This window comes from Colossoma macropomum, unplaced genomic scaffold (genome assembly GCF_904425465.1).
Source record: "Colossoma macropomum unplaced genomic scaffold, Colossoma_macropomum, whole genome shotgun sequence".
NCBI lineage: Eukaryota > Metazoa > Chordata > Actinopteri > Characiformes > Serrasalmidae > Colossoma > Colossoma macropomum.
Genome location: NW_023494801.1, coordinates 21,746,824 through 21,763,811, shown reverse-complemented (window position 1 = coordinate 21,763,811; position 16,988 = coordinate 21,746,824). Strand labels below are relative to the sequence as shown.

The 16,988-nt window shown below is 39.1% G+C and overlaps 1 protein-coding gene across 3 annotated transcripts in view; it reads right to left on the bottom strand.

Annotated features, from left to right (window-relative positions):
• cep112 (centrosomal protein 112) overlaps positions 1-16,988 on the bottom strand; it is a 196,246-nt gene that overhangs the window by 146,479 nt on the left and 32,779 nt on the right. For 2 of the 3 annotated variants that reach the window (XM_036589491.1, XM_036589493.1), the window contains exons 7-8: positions 15,841-15,888; positions 15,630-15,707 (exon numbers count right to left, since the gene is read on the bottom strand). The exons of the other annotated variant lie outside the window; for it this stretch is intronic. In XM_036589491.1, coding sequence (XP_036445384.1) covers positions 15,630-15,707; positions 15,841-15,888 — 126 coding nt within the window. The remainder of the gene's footprint in view (positions 1-15,629; positions 15,708-15,840; positions 15,889-16,988) is intronic. 3 annotated transcript variants of the gene reach the window in all.

The window sequence follows — 16,988 nt, the reverse complement described above, 5'->3', positions numbered from 1 at the left end:
ATCCCTTAATGGACAGGGACCCCTACGGAACCACCTCTGAACAGTGATTTCTTTGGTGGATCATCCTCAGTAGCATCACAGATATGGTGGCGGCATGGTAGTGTGAGCTGCTGGGTTAAACACCTCACTGTCACTGCTGAGTTGAGAACAGTCATCAAAATTCATCCTTTAGCTGAAATTGACCACTGATGAAAGGCGAGAGGATGGCTAACACATGTTGTGCCTGAAAATAGATGAATTACAGTGCCGCTGTAAACCTACACAGAGCACTAACAAGATGGGTGTTTAATAAGTTGGAATGTAAGTGTACACACTGTGTAAAAACCCAGCACTGTTACACTTGTAATAGTATAACACACTAGCCGTTATCGTATCGGTGTCACTGGAGTGCTGAGAATGGTCTGCCACCTGACAAATATCTGGTCAGGTGGTCTCTTTCTATTGATTGATGGTGAACAGGGAGAAGATAACTTGTTCAACAAGAAGTGCCTGATAAATTGGCCAGTGTAGTTGTATCTAATAAAGGGGCAATTCACTAAACATCTTACTGTAACAGAGGCAGATGAGAGTTCTGGCAGCTCTAGTATACCCTTAATAAAATGCCTCACCAAAAACACTGTTAAATGAAGATATCTTTGGCACTATCTGAGGCAACAACAACCACAAAACAAACTCAGATAAGAGCTTTATTAACAACATCCTGCTCATGCCTGCAAACTGCAGAGAAGCTTCTTAGGGGAGGTAGATTGATGGGAGATGAGAGAGGATGCGGAGCTAAGAGGGGCCGCTCCGTTCTCATGAGAACCTGCTCCAACAAAACCCACACTTAGGCACCTTAATCTGCCCTACTTCCACCAAGCCTCGCAAAGCAGCTTTGTATCCTTTCTGATTTCTCCCTGCGTTTTTTTTTCTTCTTGTGCAATCGGAGACCACAGGAGACCTGTCAGAGGAGAAGATTGCGCTGATTGAAGCCGCGCAGTCAAACAGTTTCTGCCAGAGCAGACGCTAACGTGGGCGGTACTCAGTGCTTTTTTTTTCTGGTTGTTGTTGTTGTTTGTAGCGCCTCCAAAAGCCGCCTTTTGAGCAAAGTTTGTCAAACTACATCAAGGCCGAATTGAAAAACTCTTGTTTCAAGAAGGCGCGTCAGACAAGGAGGCAAGTGCGCACCTCAAGGTTTAATTTTTTTTTTACATTGTGTGTGTGTGTGTGTGGGGGGGTGGTGGTACAAGATTCTGGCGTAGCGAGTGACATGCAGTTTCCTCCGAGTTATCCTCAGAGAGACAACGGTGTGTTTGACGTCGGTTTCTTGTGGAAGAGAAGTGAGGGAAACAGTCTGGGGGAGTGGAGGGGAGATGAACGCACCCTGATGGAGGGAGGAAAGGAGAGCAGGAAGAAAGAGAGAACGACAGAGAGACCGAAGCAGCCGTTCCCTCTTTTCTTAAACCGCCATTGCTTACATGTATTTCCTTGGGGAGTATGTTTGCAAAATGTCTGCCGCATTTTAGTGCTCTGTGGCTGTGTCTCTATCCACTTTGAGAGCAAATTCCTTAGTAACAGCCCCATGTTTGGATAAACATGGAAAGGTTAAAGGACCTCTCACTCAAATAGTTTATTCATTTGATAGTCATAATGCGACATCTCTGCAGGGATAGGCAGAGAAAAAGAAAGCTATTGATGTGTGTTTTGGCACATCTGCAAACAGAACATGATGCAAAAGCCTGAACTGCTTGTTGCATGCTGAAATATGAATCTTATCAAAGACATGCAGTCTTCCTCGTACATCTTAATAGTAGCTGGATTATGGATGAAGGCTAGGACTATAAAGATACTTCACGTTAATTAACAACCTGCCATGATCTAATTTCTACAAGCTGCAGTGTTAAACAGCAATGTAGGGCAAGTACAAACTGTGCTCTGTTCAAAGACAACACATCTGTTCTTAAGCAACACCTCCAAACAGTCTCTAAGGACAGTCTTAGCAGGTACTTAAAGAAAAAACATAACATTCAAACAGCCCTGGAACCCATGCATGTCAGTGCTAATGGGTTTTCCACAGCCTCTCCAAACCTTTGATGAGGCTTATAACGGTCCTACTCTGTGTCAAAACCTTTGGCCTAAGGCATTTTCAAAACCTATGCACTTCATCAAGCCAACATAAAGACAATGAAAAAGGCTTGGAGGGAGAGCTGTTATTATTCACTGGCATATACAATGAAGTGATATCACATAAAACCAAGTCTACTATTAAACTTAAACACTATTAAATATTATCATCCACTCAAACTGTAAGCTGCTAATGAAAAAGCATCTTAAATACCACATTTACCAAAACTTACTCACTTAAGTGGGATATTTTGGTGATGTTGCCAGACAGATATCAGTTCAACGCACTGCAATGCTGTACACTGCAATACTTGTGTTTTTACTCTTTTATGACATTATAATTCAGCAGAAACTTTTTGTTTACTAGAAGGTACAATAGCAACAATTTTCTAAAACGTTGTTTATTTTTTCCCCCAGTAGAGAAATCTGCTTAGTTCATAATATGGGCATGCCGCTGACTACAGATCAACAGGTAAAATGAGTTGTTGAACAGATATGATGACAACAAATGAAAGGGATGCATTAATACAACGCACATCATCAAAACTGTCACATAAAAAGTCTGCAGTCATAAATAACTGTCACTAGTGTTTAAGCAACACACACACACAGCCGTCTGGAATAAATTCTATTTTTGCCCAAATTCTGTTTGAATTTTCTCTTATTAATGTGTTTATGATTTATTTTTGTGTTCCATAATTTTACATTTTCACTTCTTATTACATCAAAACTGACTAAAAACTTATCATTAAAAAAAATGTTTCACATTAAAGTTATTACAGTTCATACTACTTTCAAATGAAAATACTTATTATTAAGTGAAACGCAACATTAATGAACATAAATACAGCAAGCTTAAAATGACTGAAGTACCCTCATGATTTGTAAATGTGTAAACAGTGCAGGTTTCAATTCAGCTTACCACTTACTGAATCTTACTGGTTGACATTATATAACAATTATTTTATCTCAACTTCAACTTAAAATGGAATCCATGCATATGACATGTTTAACATAATTTTAAACCTGTTACATGGGGCAGCTTCGGTGACCATCACGGAATAACTATGCAAACATGACTGGTACTGAAAAACTACGAAGCTAACACAATCTGTGAGTAATGCCCTTCTGTCCTTACTACCAAGGCAGTAGCAGTTAAAGCTGATGATTCAATCCTTCAATGCTAACTACTTCAGTAATATCACAAATCATTACAAACTAAAAACAAAAGCTGGGTGACCATTACTCAGCTAGACAATTATCACTTCCTGACAACCAACATTAAACTGTTCATTTCTATTGGTTTTGAATACCTCTGAGATAATTCTTATTGGCTTTGAGGCAGTAGTGGGAAATATGACCAAAATTGTTATTACAGTATAATTAAGACTTCTGACGGTTTTGGTATTAAATAAGGTTTCTTATTCAACATCTTTTTGTTAGAATTTTCAGCTCCGCCTTAAATGAAGCAGCAGCTACATTATGGCACCTGTACAGGCAGTTGAATGCAACTGCTGCTGCACCATTTAAGGTGGAATGGAAATTGCAAATATGAAGCAAGGTCAGCTTTGCCAAATATTCAGATTATACCTGCATCCCATACACTCGTCTCTCCGAATGTCAAGAGACTGCTTGAATAAAAAAAAAAAATATTCCAGTTATTCACACTTCAGTACCAGTTGGTCCACGACTTGTTGCACGCACAACTGCCTCATCTGATGCAGCTGACCGAGTCAGTACAAGAAGAAACAAGCGCTCTGTTCATGATAGACTAAGGCCTTTTGCAAAAGACTGGCCATTCCTTTATGTCTGCTGCCTCAAAATCAAAGTGGACTACATCAGATGCAATGAACCAAACTGTATCTGTACATATTTTTGGCATACCAGTATAATGGTTATCACAAAACTGAGGTACAATTTCAAACAGCACACTGGATTAACCTCTATGTTACCCACTACTACTTACGTTACCACTTTTGGCATCACAAAGGGACAGCCATCAGGTGATCTTGTCATGCCTTTATTATTACAATTAATTCATTAGTGCAGACTTTTCCCATTATAATGCAACAGAAATCTCACTCATGTCTTTAAGTGCTTTTCATTCAGATTATGACCTGACCTGGTTGACCTGGTTAGCCATGTCATAAAGCTGTCTGTGGCGATACAGCACTAGACTAGAGACTAGTAACAAGACCCAAAACAGAACAAAAGCTCATTTCTATCTGTGATTATTAAAATTTGATTATGCTGGCTATGAAAACACAACATTCTCATTTTATGCTTGTGCAGACATGGGACACAAATTGTTTATGTTTAACCCCAATAAAATTAGTCTAATGAGTGTGCAATGGTGGCAGCAAGAAAAATGTTCATGACCGAAAAAGAAAATGCAGGGTCACGTCTAGAAAATCCAGGGGATTTGAGAGCTCATTTAATGCAATTTAGTGTTTTCTGGGAGTCTAATTTAGTGTCTAATTGTCCCATTAGAGGACACAAGAACAATATTTGGAAATAATTCTGTTTTAATGATGATGAACGTACTCAAGATGCCGCTCTGAGTTCAAGTAAGCATCTCTTGGTGCAAGCGAACCTTTATAAACACAAAGCTAACTGCTTGGCTAGATAAATTTGTATTCATTCTACTTTAAGAGCCAAACATTGGTAAGAAAAACTTAAATAAACATTCCTGGGAGCACTGAGGTCATTTCTGAGCAGTACTGCAGTTTGATTCATGAAGGCCTTTTCATCCCTTATATAACAATCTGCTGTAGTAGACGAAGCAAAAAGCTCCCGTTCTATTGATCTTTTAATATCACCCAAATGTTTGTCCTCTCATCTAAACCCTCTGCCCAGACATACCGCCACTTTTCACACCTTTGTCGATATCACCAAAGTTTTATTATGACTGCATCCATTTTGGTGAAATAACAGAGGACATCAGAAATGTCAACTGACATTTTGACTGAGTTAAACTAGTAAAAGTCACAGAGGTGAGTAAGGGCACTTTCACACCTATCTTGTTTGGTGGGGACTTATCAAATTTTTATTTAGTTCGGTCTGTTGTGATAAGTGTGAACATGCCACCTTGTACTCTGGTGCACAGTGAACAAGCAAATCATGGTCCGGCAATATCACTTGTCTCGGTTCACTTCCAAATAAACCCTGCTGGGAACACATGTTTGTGATCGGCTGCACCAAATGAGGAAATTTATTACCACAGCGCGCTTTTCTGCTTTCTTCAGCACTGTCCTGTACTCATAATCTGCCTGTTTTAATGTCTGACTCTTTACAGGCACTCATCATTCTTGCAGTTTAAGCTGCTGCTAATTACAGGCAGACGAGCAATAAAATAATAGTGAAGTAATGTCTTTTGGCACATGGATCACGGAATGTACTGCATCAGTGACCTCAGTGGTTACATTCAAATTGACAAACAAATCATAAAGAAGCAAATATCAAGTTAGTTTTATATAATTGCTTTCACTGTGACAGAGATCTCAAGTGTCTCTATTTTAACGTAAGGTAGGACTTTTTTTTGGCTCAAATCGTGGCAAATGTGAGAGTAACAGAGCACTTGAATAAAAAAATTTTGTGCATTTCAGCTGCTGCAATGTGAAATCACCAAAACCGTATAAAAAAGATACGTCAAAAACCCAAACTCTGGTATGGACTTGACATGGTCTGAAAACACCCCAAGTTTGCACTTTAGACCTGCAGTTGCAATTAAAATGGCAGCCTCAGATATAAAGCATTATTTTACGTTCACACATGCACAATATCAAATGGCGTGTAATCATATGTGAGGCAAATATGAACGTTTGTAGAAAATACAACCCACTAGAAACTCACTCATCCTACGGTAATGGATTACAAACTACCCCCTAAAAACTAATCCAATGGCAACCAGGGCTTCAGACATTTGGAACCAGATGTACATACTAATACATGCGCAGTGCAAAATGTGCCTTGATGTGACTGCAATATGTGCGTACAATGCATCTAAAATTAATGTTTGCCTTACTAAGGCTGTAGTTAATTAAACAATTTGCACACAGGAGCACCTACACATACACACAAAAGAAAATTCAGATAAAGAAATGACTGTGTTAATACAATCTTTTTTTCCACCAAGACATTATACAGGAGTGTAAGTCTACTCCACCAAAAGAAAACAGAATTGGAGAAACAATAACAGACTGTGAGCGCGTATTGCAGCCACATCAGAGCAAACTGTAGATTGCTAATTACGTATGATTTAAAAAAGGCGGAGAAAAGGCCACGCAAGTTAAGCTGCCAATAGTTGCTCAAGCATTAGCAAATTGAGCAGAATATGTAATTTACCAGACTTCCAAAACCTCCAACCAAAGTCAGAGGCATCAGGTAGGATTTAGCAGGAGTTTTTCAGACTATGTCACACATCTTTATGCATTAACGTCACACGCATGGGCTAAAAAGAAGGTCCAACTCAATGTTCTCTGACGCAGTCTCGCCGAGCTTGTAGCTAACGAAAAGGCAAAGAGAAAGATTTAAGATGAACATCTAGAGACGAGTGGACTTCGCATTTATAAGTAGCGCAGCTGGTTTCCTGGAACGTTAAACCTGCAATGAGAGACTGTCAAACACTAAAAAGTTGCGAAGATGAAGTCAGCTTCTCTTTCGAATTTTCCCGGTCCACCTTAAATGGTGCCGCATTTACTTTCTGGCGCCTCAGGCAGAATTTAAGGTGGAACGAAAAAATTCGAACAAGAAGCTGGAGAATGAGAAGCGACTTCAGCCTCATAAAACAGTCGAACGTTGAGAGACATTTTACAAGAAACTGATCTACTTTTGAGGAAAAGTTTTCTGGCGGAGATGGAAGGAATGCAGCTAAAGCTCAAAGCAGAGCAAAGTAAGTCTGCGTTTCCATTTATATTTTTTAACCTATACTACGACATTATCACATACTGAGACATACTGCACATAAAATGTTGTGGCTCCCAATGTGGTTTGATTTTTGTTGACAGGATGAAATGTCTCATCTTAACATTTGGGTTGTCGACTCCTGACCTGACCTGGCCTTTAATTCAGAGGGTGCCGGTCAGATTTCTCACTCATCCAGTTGTGTTTTTGTTATGCGCCACCACAGACTGTCCGGGCGCTGCACTTCCGCACTTTCAAGTTCCGCCTTTTGCGTTCTGTCAACATTAAGTTATGAATTAAATATTTAGAAAATCGATTTTTGACATTTGTGAATCGATTCAGAATCGGCCACGTCCGCATCACGATGCATCTAAGAATCTATTTTTTTTCCCCCACCCCTAGTCATTACGGTCCGTAAGCATCTCCTCCGCAGGTTGTGTAGTTACATGTTTACAAGAGACGTCTTCAAATCCCCAAAACTAGGCCAAAAAATACAAACTAGACAACATGCCACCACTTTTTACGACACTGATCTTGAAGCCATGAGTATCAGCCAATACTAATATGACATCTCCTTTAGAAGGTACTAGGGCTGGGCGATAAAACGATAATGATAGTTATCATGATATAACTTTCCTCGATAGAACAATAAGAAATGTTCAATAATGTTTCGATATGAAAGAGCATTCTCACACTTCCACGTTGTAGCGACAGCCGTGAGCTTGATGTCAGTGAGCAAATTCTTCTGTTACATTACCACAGCAGGTCACTATGCGAACTGAATGCTGGGTAGAGACAATGTATGTTAGCTATTGTACAACCGGTAGTTCCGACAGGACAATCTGACTGTGTCAAGAAGTGCTTTACCTGGGCTCTTATCTGTGATAACAGCGGTTTTCTCACAACTACTGGATCATTCTGCTGAGCACTGTTTGCTAAGTAATAGCACCTTAGCAGCTAACTGTCAATATACTTCTACTTCAAAAAACGTACAAAAACAGAAGATGATTAAATGTTTTACATATATTTATAGACATGCGCTGGATATTCGACTTTTTCTCACTTCCATTTTTTATTTCTAAGGAAATACTCAAAGGAAGGAAAAAAAAACAAACATTTTCTCACTCTGGAGAAGCCAAAACAAACTAAGACCAAATATACTTCAAAATTGTCTGTCGTTAAATTATGCTGAACATAATGGTTCAGAAATACCGCTTCACCAATGTTTTAGTCGTTAAGGGAGTAGTGCTTAACGTGGACATCTTTCCACACCAAGTTTTCGTTCCCATGTATTTACCTAAAAGAAGGCAAAATCACATCAAATCACCTGCAGTAAAGAGACCCGCTTCATTTAACTGGGATTTGTAATAGGCTTAAAAGAAGCCACTCTCTTTACTACAAGCAATTTGATGCGACTGCTTTCTTTTAGCTAAATACATGGGAAATATTTTATACACTCTTTAGACAGTTGTTTAATGACTAAAGCAGCGCTGATCTGCATTCGCAAAACACCTAGTATCAGCTAAAATATCTCCTTTATGTGGTTTGTTCTCCATTGTTAATCTCACTCTGCGGCAACTCCAAGACAAACGTAGCTAATAAGGAATTTACGTAACAGACCACACTTTAGTGGTCTACAAATGCTTTGACTAGGAGATTAAACAGCCTAAGTCTATTTATAAAGCGCATATATTATTAACTCTGTTACAGAAGACACTGGGTATTTCTCTAATACTACTGAAGCCATGGACTGTTTGCTGCCAGTAATTCTGCTCTTTCATGTGTGCGCGCAGTGCTGTGGCCTAAGGGGGGTCTTAGCAAGGCTGAAGCTGTGGAGTTGCCAGCTGAGTTCTGGCTAGAAGAGAAAACGAAGGAGGCAGTCCACACACTCCCAATACTCATGCTTGCGCACACACACAAGCCAATCAGTGTCTCCCACTAGTGGACAGAATCATGCAATACACCCAGAAATACAGCATGCATTACACAGCACAAACATTAGCCTAGCACAGTGGCAGTCATGTCTATGAGCAAATCTGGAGCACTTCAAAAGCATGTTCAGCCCAGATAAGAACAATTCAGCCCAACACCTTCGCTTTCACTGCCTTGTCCATTAATTACGGATGCTAAAGTTGGTGTGCTGTAATTAAAAAGATTAGGCTGGCCTGGGGAACAAAAGCTGGATGGCAGTTTTTCTGTGTAAAGGAGGCCGGCACGGAGGAGACGTGATGTGAGGAGACCCCTTGCTGAGAACACCTGAACACACTGATCGTTCTCTAACAGCATCAAAAGACTCATCAGCTACACGCTGCGAGGCTTAATCTACCTAATTACTACACAAAGATATTGGTCTGTGTTGTTGAGAGAACAAAAGAAATAGAAAAAAAGAAGAAAATAAAAAGAAGCGTTTACACTGAGAAATAAAAAATAGGTACTAGCATCTACCAACCAGACCTTTTTGAAATAGTGACACAAAGTAGTGCCCAAACATCGTAAAAATTGACACTAAACACTGATTTTTAAGAAATAACCAATAATATTGGCCGATGTAATTTAAGATTTAAGTTGAAGGTTTATATGCTTTTGGTATTCTGATTCTGATGGCGTTTTGAGTTCAAATTGAGCAAATAAGGCTGCAGTTCTGTCATACAGTTAAACCCTCCAGTTTCCAGTTTAAGGTTTCATACCATCACTGGGGGCTCAAATCCCAGTGATGCTGCTGGGGTTGGGTGGTGCCAGCATTCAAAAAAAATTACGTAATTTCAAATTTATAACTTTATTTATATTAAAAAAAAAACTGTCAAATTTCTAGCCCACGTCTGACAGATAAAGCAACATATTCCACTCATTTATATTTTAGATGGGCTCACTGATTAATGGTATGTGTGTTCACCAATAGAAACTGGAGATGGTTTGAAGATTTTACAAAAGGGGGAAAAAAGGGATACTGCCGAACCCTAAATGCTACGTCCAAAAAAAAAAAGGTAAACAAATATCAGCCATATTTTTGCAAATACCACAAACCGTGGGTCATCTACACTGTCCAATATTACTGGCCAAGCAATACATCTGCCGGGCTCTAGTTTAGGTTTCATTTAGACACTTTTCCCCATACTGCTAAACATAGATTGCCAAGACATGTTTAGTGTCCAAAGTTAGCTTCTTTAGGGCCCAATTCTATTTCTGCCTGCGCATCTGCGAACATGTGGCCACCAAGTGCAGACATTCGCATAGGTGTCTGCCAACATACTTCCCTGTAGAGATGGCTCTACACCACTTTTTCTATTCCAGTACAGATACTGAAACTTTGAGCATCAGCCGATACCGATCCAATATTTTTTTTGCAAATTTTTTTGGGACACTAACTATGCTTATAAGCCTACAGCATTTAGATAAATTTTTCTACATCTGCTTTCAAACAATGCCTTTCTCAGTGCCTTGATATTATTAGTTGAGAACAATTGTAGGATCTTGTCTCACCCCTAGTACCACTGGATAGCCAATGAGCATGTACTTTATGTAGAGCTCCGCAGATTCACACAACAAGTTGGCCTCTGCAAGCTATGCTTAACCCCTTCCTCTGTCTCTTGATACAGACACACTTCATCTTGCATCTTCACATGAGTATAATTCACCCTCTAATCTTGTACTGCAGCTACCAGGCTAATGTAGCTAAAAAGTTCATCATATGTCTACTATATTAGCCAGGTTCAGGTCCAGGGAAAACTTACAGGTTCAGAGGATGAATACTCAAATCTCAAGAAGTGATGCAGAGTGGTGTCGGCGCTCCTCTCTGCTGGAAAAATCCTGGTGTGATATTTGGGGTCTGAATGATGGTATGAAAAATAATTAACCCTAACAAACTCTGGTTATATGTTTTCCTATAGGTCTACGTTTTCTTTGATTTCTACACTGTCGAGTCACATTATTATGACCACTTCATGCCAACAAGCTGGTGGTGGCAGCGTTATGGTCTGGGGAACGTTTTCATGACATTCTCATCCATGTAGAAGGCACTCTCAACCGATTTGGGTATGAATCTACCCTTTCAGATCACGTACTCCCATACATGCTGATTGTCTTCCCTGGGGGCAATGGGCTCTTCCAGCAAGACAATGCCACGTCACACGGCTAGAAATGTCCGACATTGGTTGGAAGAGCATGACCAAGACTTCTAAATACTACCCTGGCCCCCTAATTCCCCAGACTTGAACCCAACTGAGCATCTGTGGGACCAACTCGATCGTTGTGTTCGTTCTATGGATCCTCCCCCAAGCTCCCTCCAGCAGCTGTGGGATGCACTGCAGTCAGCATGGCTCCAGATACCTGTGACAACCTACCCGGACCTTACTGAGTCACTCCCAGCCTGTCTAGCTGCTGTACGTGCTGCACATGGCGGTTACTCTGGATATTAGCTGGTGGTCATAATAATGTGACTTGACTGTGTATGATCTGCCATGAAAAAATATTATAGTTAATCAATATTTACACAGCTGCAAATACCAGGTGACACTGCTGCTTGGACTCTTGGGCCACTGCCACTAGCCTATTTCAAACACTGTCAGAAGAAACGAACCTAATTAGAAAAATAGAGACAATGTGAAAGTGTGGGTGCGAGAGAGCCATAGAGACAGAAAGAGAGAGATACAACAGAGAGAATTTTTTTTTTACTCCAAAAAGAACTGAAAAAAAGCTGGAAAAGAAATGGGGGTAGCAGAATAAATCTGTCTTTAGAGGGGTCTTTTGGCAGAAGAGGGACTAGAGATGAGTACAGGAAACAGTGTGCAGCAGTGTAACCTCACTCGCCTCCCTTAACCCCCCTGAATACATCGCTGCCATTTCAATCATAGGCAGTAAAAGCCAAGTCATGCACCATTTCCCCTCATGAAAGCCCAGTGGCTTCTGAGGAACTTTTCACTCACCTTTCTCAACCTTATGAGAGAGCTTTTTCTGCAGCTTCAATATAAACACAAGAGGGCCGCTGGGTCTCAAGAGTTACAGCACGGTGTTACACTAGAGCCTGACCGATATATTGGTTGGACTACAATATCAGCCAATATTTACTATCAGCAGTTTTGCAGGGATTTGTTTTTTTGTTTGTTATTTATTGTTTTGTGTTCAGATTTACCAAATCAGTCTGTAATGCTGTCATATAGTTAAACAATGAGTGATGAGCTCTTAATATATCATAATGTACTCAGAATTGACACACAAGAACCATTTTTTAAGAGTAATGAAAACTACTGAAAAATAAGAAAAGGGATCATTAATATAAATCAAAACCTCAAGGAATTTTGGGCAGCTCCATCTACAGTGCTACAATATTTCTATTATTTATGAGTCTGAGTGTCTGTTGTTTAAGTTTAGAACTTACAAGAATATCAGTCAGAATAGCACGTTTTAACTAATAAGCTATTGCTTTAAAGTTAAAATTGAAAATATCAATAAAAATTATATCAGCTGATATTAATGGCTTTAGACGTGCCCATAAATCAGTATCGGTACCAGCTGCTAATTTTTATATCATTCTGGCCCTATTCAACACACAACACATATAAGCAGTGGTCACCAACCCTGGCCCTGAAGATCTGTCTTCCTATAGAATGTAGTTCCAACCACAATCGGTCACACCTGCTCCAGCAACTGAACTTCTTTGGAAGTCTTTGGCTGGATCACATGCATTAGTGTTAGGTAATGGGTGGCAGTATGTTAGATGCAGGTTGGAACTAAACTCTGCAGGAAAGCAAATCTGCAGGAGGAGGGCTGCTGAACACTGCCATTCAGGGTGTACGCTCTTAAAAGTAATGGTGCCAAAATGGTTTTGTTGGAATAATGCCACAGAAGAACAAATTGTTGGTTCCCTGAAGAACTTTTCCATGGATGTGTCTTTAAAACAACTTGTAGAAATCATACTTTAGGAAACCATATATGGTTCTTTTATGGTATGGCTTCAAATAACTTGCCTTAATGTATGCCTGAACGTTAGCCAGCAAGCTTATTTGTTGCACCATTTCTGTTTCATCTCTGGGCTCAATCTGAGCAACAAAGCGGCCACAACAGCAGCTCTCAAAATTAAAGAATGCCAAATCACCATTGTTGGGCAAGCTGTGGGTTATCATGAAGAAGGACACTGCTGATTGTTTTTGGTGGATTAATGGCTGGTTTGTGACTCAAGCAGACCAAACTGAGAGAAGCTCTCCTCCAAAGGAAAAGCAAAGAGGGGTGGGTGGGTGATTAAGGCAGGTCATGCCTAGTTTTATATTTAACAGTACCAGACGAGAAAGCGAGAAGCAACATCAAAGCGAAGCTGCCTCTATGGGATTTGCAGCTTAAGCCAACATAACAGGAAAAAAAAACCTGTCATCACAACACTGTCTTTTTCTTGTGAGTCTCTTAAAAGGCCGTTTGGGATCAGTGTCTCAAAAACAAGCAAAAACTCAAGGAGAGGGGACGGATTTCACCAAGGTGCGTCAGCCAAACCTCCTTTCAGCGTCTAGGCTTTTCAAGTGTATATAAAATGCAACCGACTATCATCTGGCGTTTAGCTAGAGGCTGCAAAGTCACGCCAAACCTCAACAAGTTCGAAGTGGTTCAGAAATGCCATGTTAAGAAATCGGTACAAAGTTAAGGGGGCTGTTCAGTAGAAATCCTCAGATGAACTCTGATTACAACACACTAGCCCTTGTTCTTCAAAACTGTGTATAGTGCAGTCTTTACCATATCTGTATGAGAAACCTTGTCTAAATTTTACCCTAATATTTTGAAGTTAAATAATCAAATGTTATCAATATCTTATCAAAATATCATTATTATGTGTATAATTAGCAAATTTGTAGACTTCAGTCTTTAGGGGTTCATTAGTCCTGAGCCACTGCGTAGCTAAGATCAGGCTTGCATGAGTTTCAGGCTTGTATTTATGACCGATTTAGCAATTCTAAGAGATTTCAGGGCTGTGCTTGCGCATTAAAGAGGTAGAATTTTAATTAATGGATGACCAGTGCTGAATGCTTTCCTATCAAATTACTATTGTGCAAAATTGTTAGTTGCAAAAAAAATTATAAGCTGTGAAAACAGTACATATCATTACAATTATTATTAATAATAATAATAATAATAATAATAAAAACATACATGCAGCATAAAGGTAATAAGAGTTTCTTATATTTAAAAAACACAGCTGATAGCTGGTGAGCTAAAAATAACTGATTTAACATAATGAAGCACTGAGAAAATAAAAGCTCACTGCCCCAATGAATAGCTTTTAAATCTAATATTCTCAGACCTAAAACCTTTGCACAGTACTGTATATATGAGGGCAAATCTAGGTGTCTCATTTGCAAATATGGTACTAGTGGGTAGGTGCTTGTTTCCATGCAGCTGTTCAAAGCTGTTTACCACTCATTTCAATGTTGTACAGAGTAGTTCATACAGCACTGTGGAAAGTCAGAGACTGCCCCTCATTTATTTAATTTCCAGTCAAAACAAACAGTAACTATTTCTTTTCAGGAGATATTTCTTAGAAGTTTAGACATAAGATAATCCAGTCAAAGGAAAAACTGGAGTAAAAAAAGAATTCCCAAAACTGGATACTAATATTAAATACTATACTAATAACTAATATTAAAATACAAAATTTTGCTCCTAACAACTATGCAAGATCTCTGGACCATCAAAACTGGCATCATCAGATGAAGAGTACTTACATTTTTCATCTTTTTTAAAGATGAGATGAAAAATTAAGCTCTATTTTTGCTTCAGATATGAAAAAAATCCACTGGTGTTTCTGTCCATACTTTACCCTGAGAAGACAGCTCAATGTGAGAAGCTCTGAGTCTGAAAGGACTGTCAAGAAATCGTTACTGAGAAAAGGAAATGTGCAAATCACAAATAAGCTGCTGGTGTTCTCAGAACACTGGACTTACCAGGACTGACCACTCTAGGGTCCAGATTTCTACATCGGTGAATGTGGGATTACTTGGATTGTGGGAAGCAGAAAATGCAACCAATTTCTAAGACTGAACTTTGAAAGTATGAAAAAATACCTGTAGATTTCTATAAAAAACTGAAAGTGAGTCTCCTGAAAAGAATGGAAGCTATAACAGAGGCAAAAAGTGGACACAATAAATCCTGGAAATTTTCCTTCTGGGTAAAATTCTGTTAAACATATTTTTTTCCCGTGATGCTGGAAAACCTGGTCCTAATGGCCATTTTGACTGGAAATTATATAAAGCACACACTTAAAAAATGGTTCTTCAACGGGACTTAAAGGCAATGGTTCTATTTAGAACCATGAGTTCTGTTATAGAAACATATTATGCTTAAACAGTTCTTTGCATGGTTCTTCAAATTGATGGAGAATGTGTTGTATATGGTTCTATAGAGAATCTTTTTGAAAATGGTTCTATATAGAAGACTGTGTTGTATATGATTCTACACAGAATCAAAAAAGGTTCTGCTATTGTTGCAATGTCTAAATAAAGGTTATATAAAATATAGTGTGTCTAGGTTTTTGCTCTATCTCTGGGCAAAAATGTGGACTTTGAGATGCCCTGAGAACCAGATTGAGATACACCTATTTAGTACATTTTGGTGAGGAACAGTGGGTCTTATTTTGTGGTGCCTACCTCCTTATCTGGTTTGAAAACTGAAGCTTGTTCATCAGTACAGGGGCTGTTTTTTCTTAGGCTTGATTTCGGGTGAATCTATTAGAGAGAGAGTGATAGAGAAACAGAGAGAGAGAGAGAGAGAGAGATAGAGATGTGAGAGGAATTCATTGGAAAGGATCAAAGTGACCTCTCTTCCTGCCCCCTTCCACTAGGGGGTTTTGGCACTTACCGGAGACAAGGGAATAGGGTTCTCGCGCAAATACCTGGGGTGCTCAATCTGCGAAAATAAAACAATGCAAGGCCTTAAGTCTCCTCCTTTCTTGGCGAGACACCTCCTCCACCCCTCCAAAACTTCCCCTCCCACTCCGACCTCCATTTATTTATCATAAACAATCTAGGCCAACTTCAAAGGATGCCACTTAAACACATGCTCTTCCCTAAACTCTGGCTGTTTACTCAGAAGAATACCGCAGGTCACTTCAAGACATTGTGTGCGGCTAACCCATTTCCGTTTCTTTTTTAAACCATTTTTTTTCCTTTTCCTTTGAGTTTTGGCCTTTGTCAGCAGGACCCATAATCTGCAAAGAGTCCATCCAGTGGTCTGAGGCAGAGCATGCGCGCACACACACACACACAAACTTCTATGCATTTTTAGGATGGGGTCATACACATATCCCATATATTTTACCATTCAAAAGTCTTGAATAACTTGTCATATATTTGCTTTTGTTTTATTCAATAATGACATTTACAGTGTAGACTTAAATATTATAAGCCAGATAACAGAAGCTATTTTAAAACATTTTATTTTTCACATTTTTGTGGAAACATCAAGAGGCTATTAAATAATAAACACTACACTGTAATTATGTAGTTAATGTAATTTTTATTAATTCTTTAATAAGCCAAGTTTCTTATTATGGAATCTTCTACATTTAAATTCCAGACACATCTTCCTCTCAACTGATTCCAAACCTGTGAAGCTGTGGAATGGCACAATCATACTAGAATTATTTATGTATCTGCAAAAATGTTTTTAACATGAAGGAAAACAGTGATCAACTTTGAAATGGTAACGCATACTACATATATTAAGGATCCACATGTAGTAAGAATTTCCTAACCCTTAACCTTAAAGGGTCCATTTCCTACATTTTTGTGCTTTATTTTTTCCCCACATTTGTGTGGTTTTATGTAACAAAAGCTGTCATAATTCATTCTTACATGACCATTTTCCCATGACCATCTCTCTTTATCCCTTAGAGTTAAACAGGCTGTTTTTGTTACTGTGCCTAAATAATCCAGAGCTGAACACTCCTTAGAACTTCATTATGAATAGACAAAGCTGAACTGCTGTAGCCTGAATAGGCTGACATA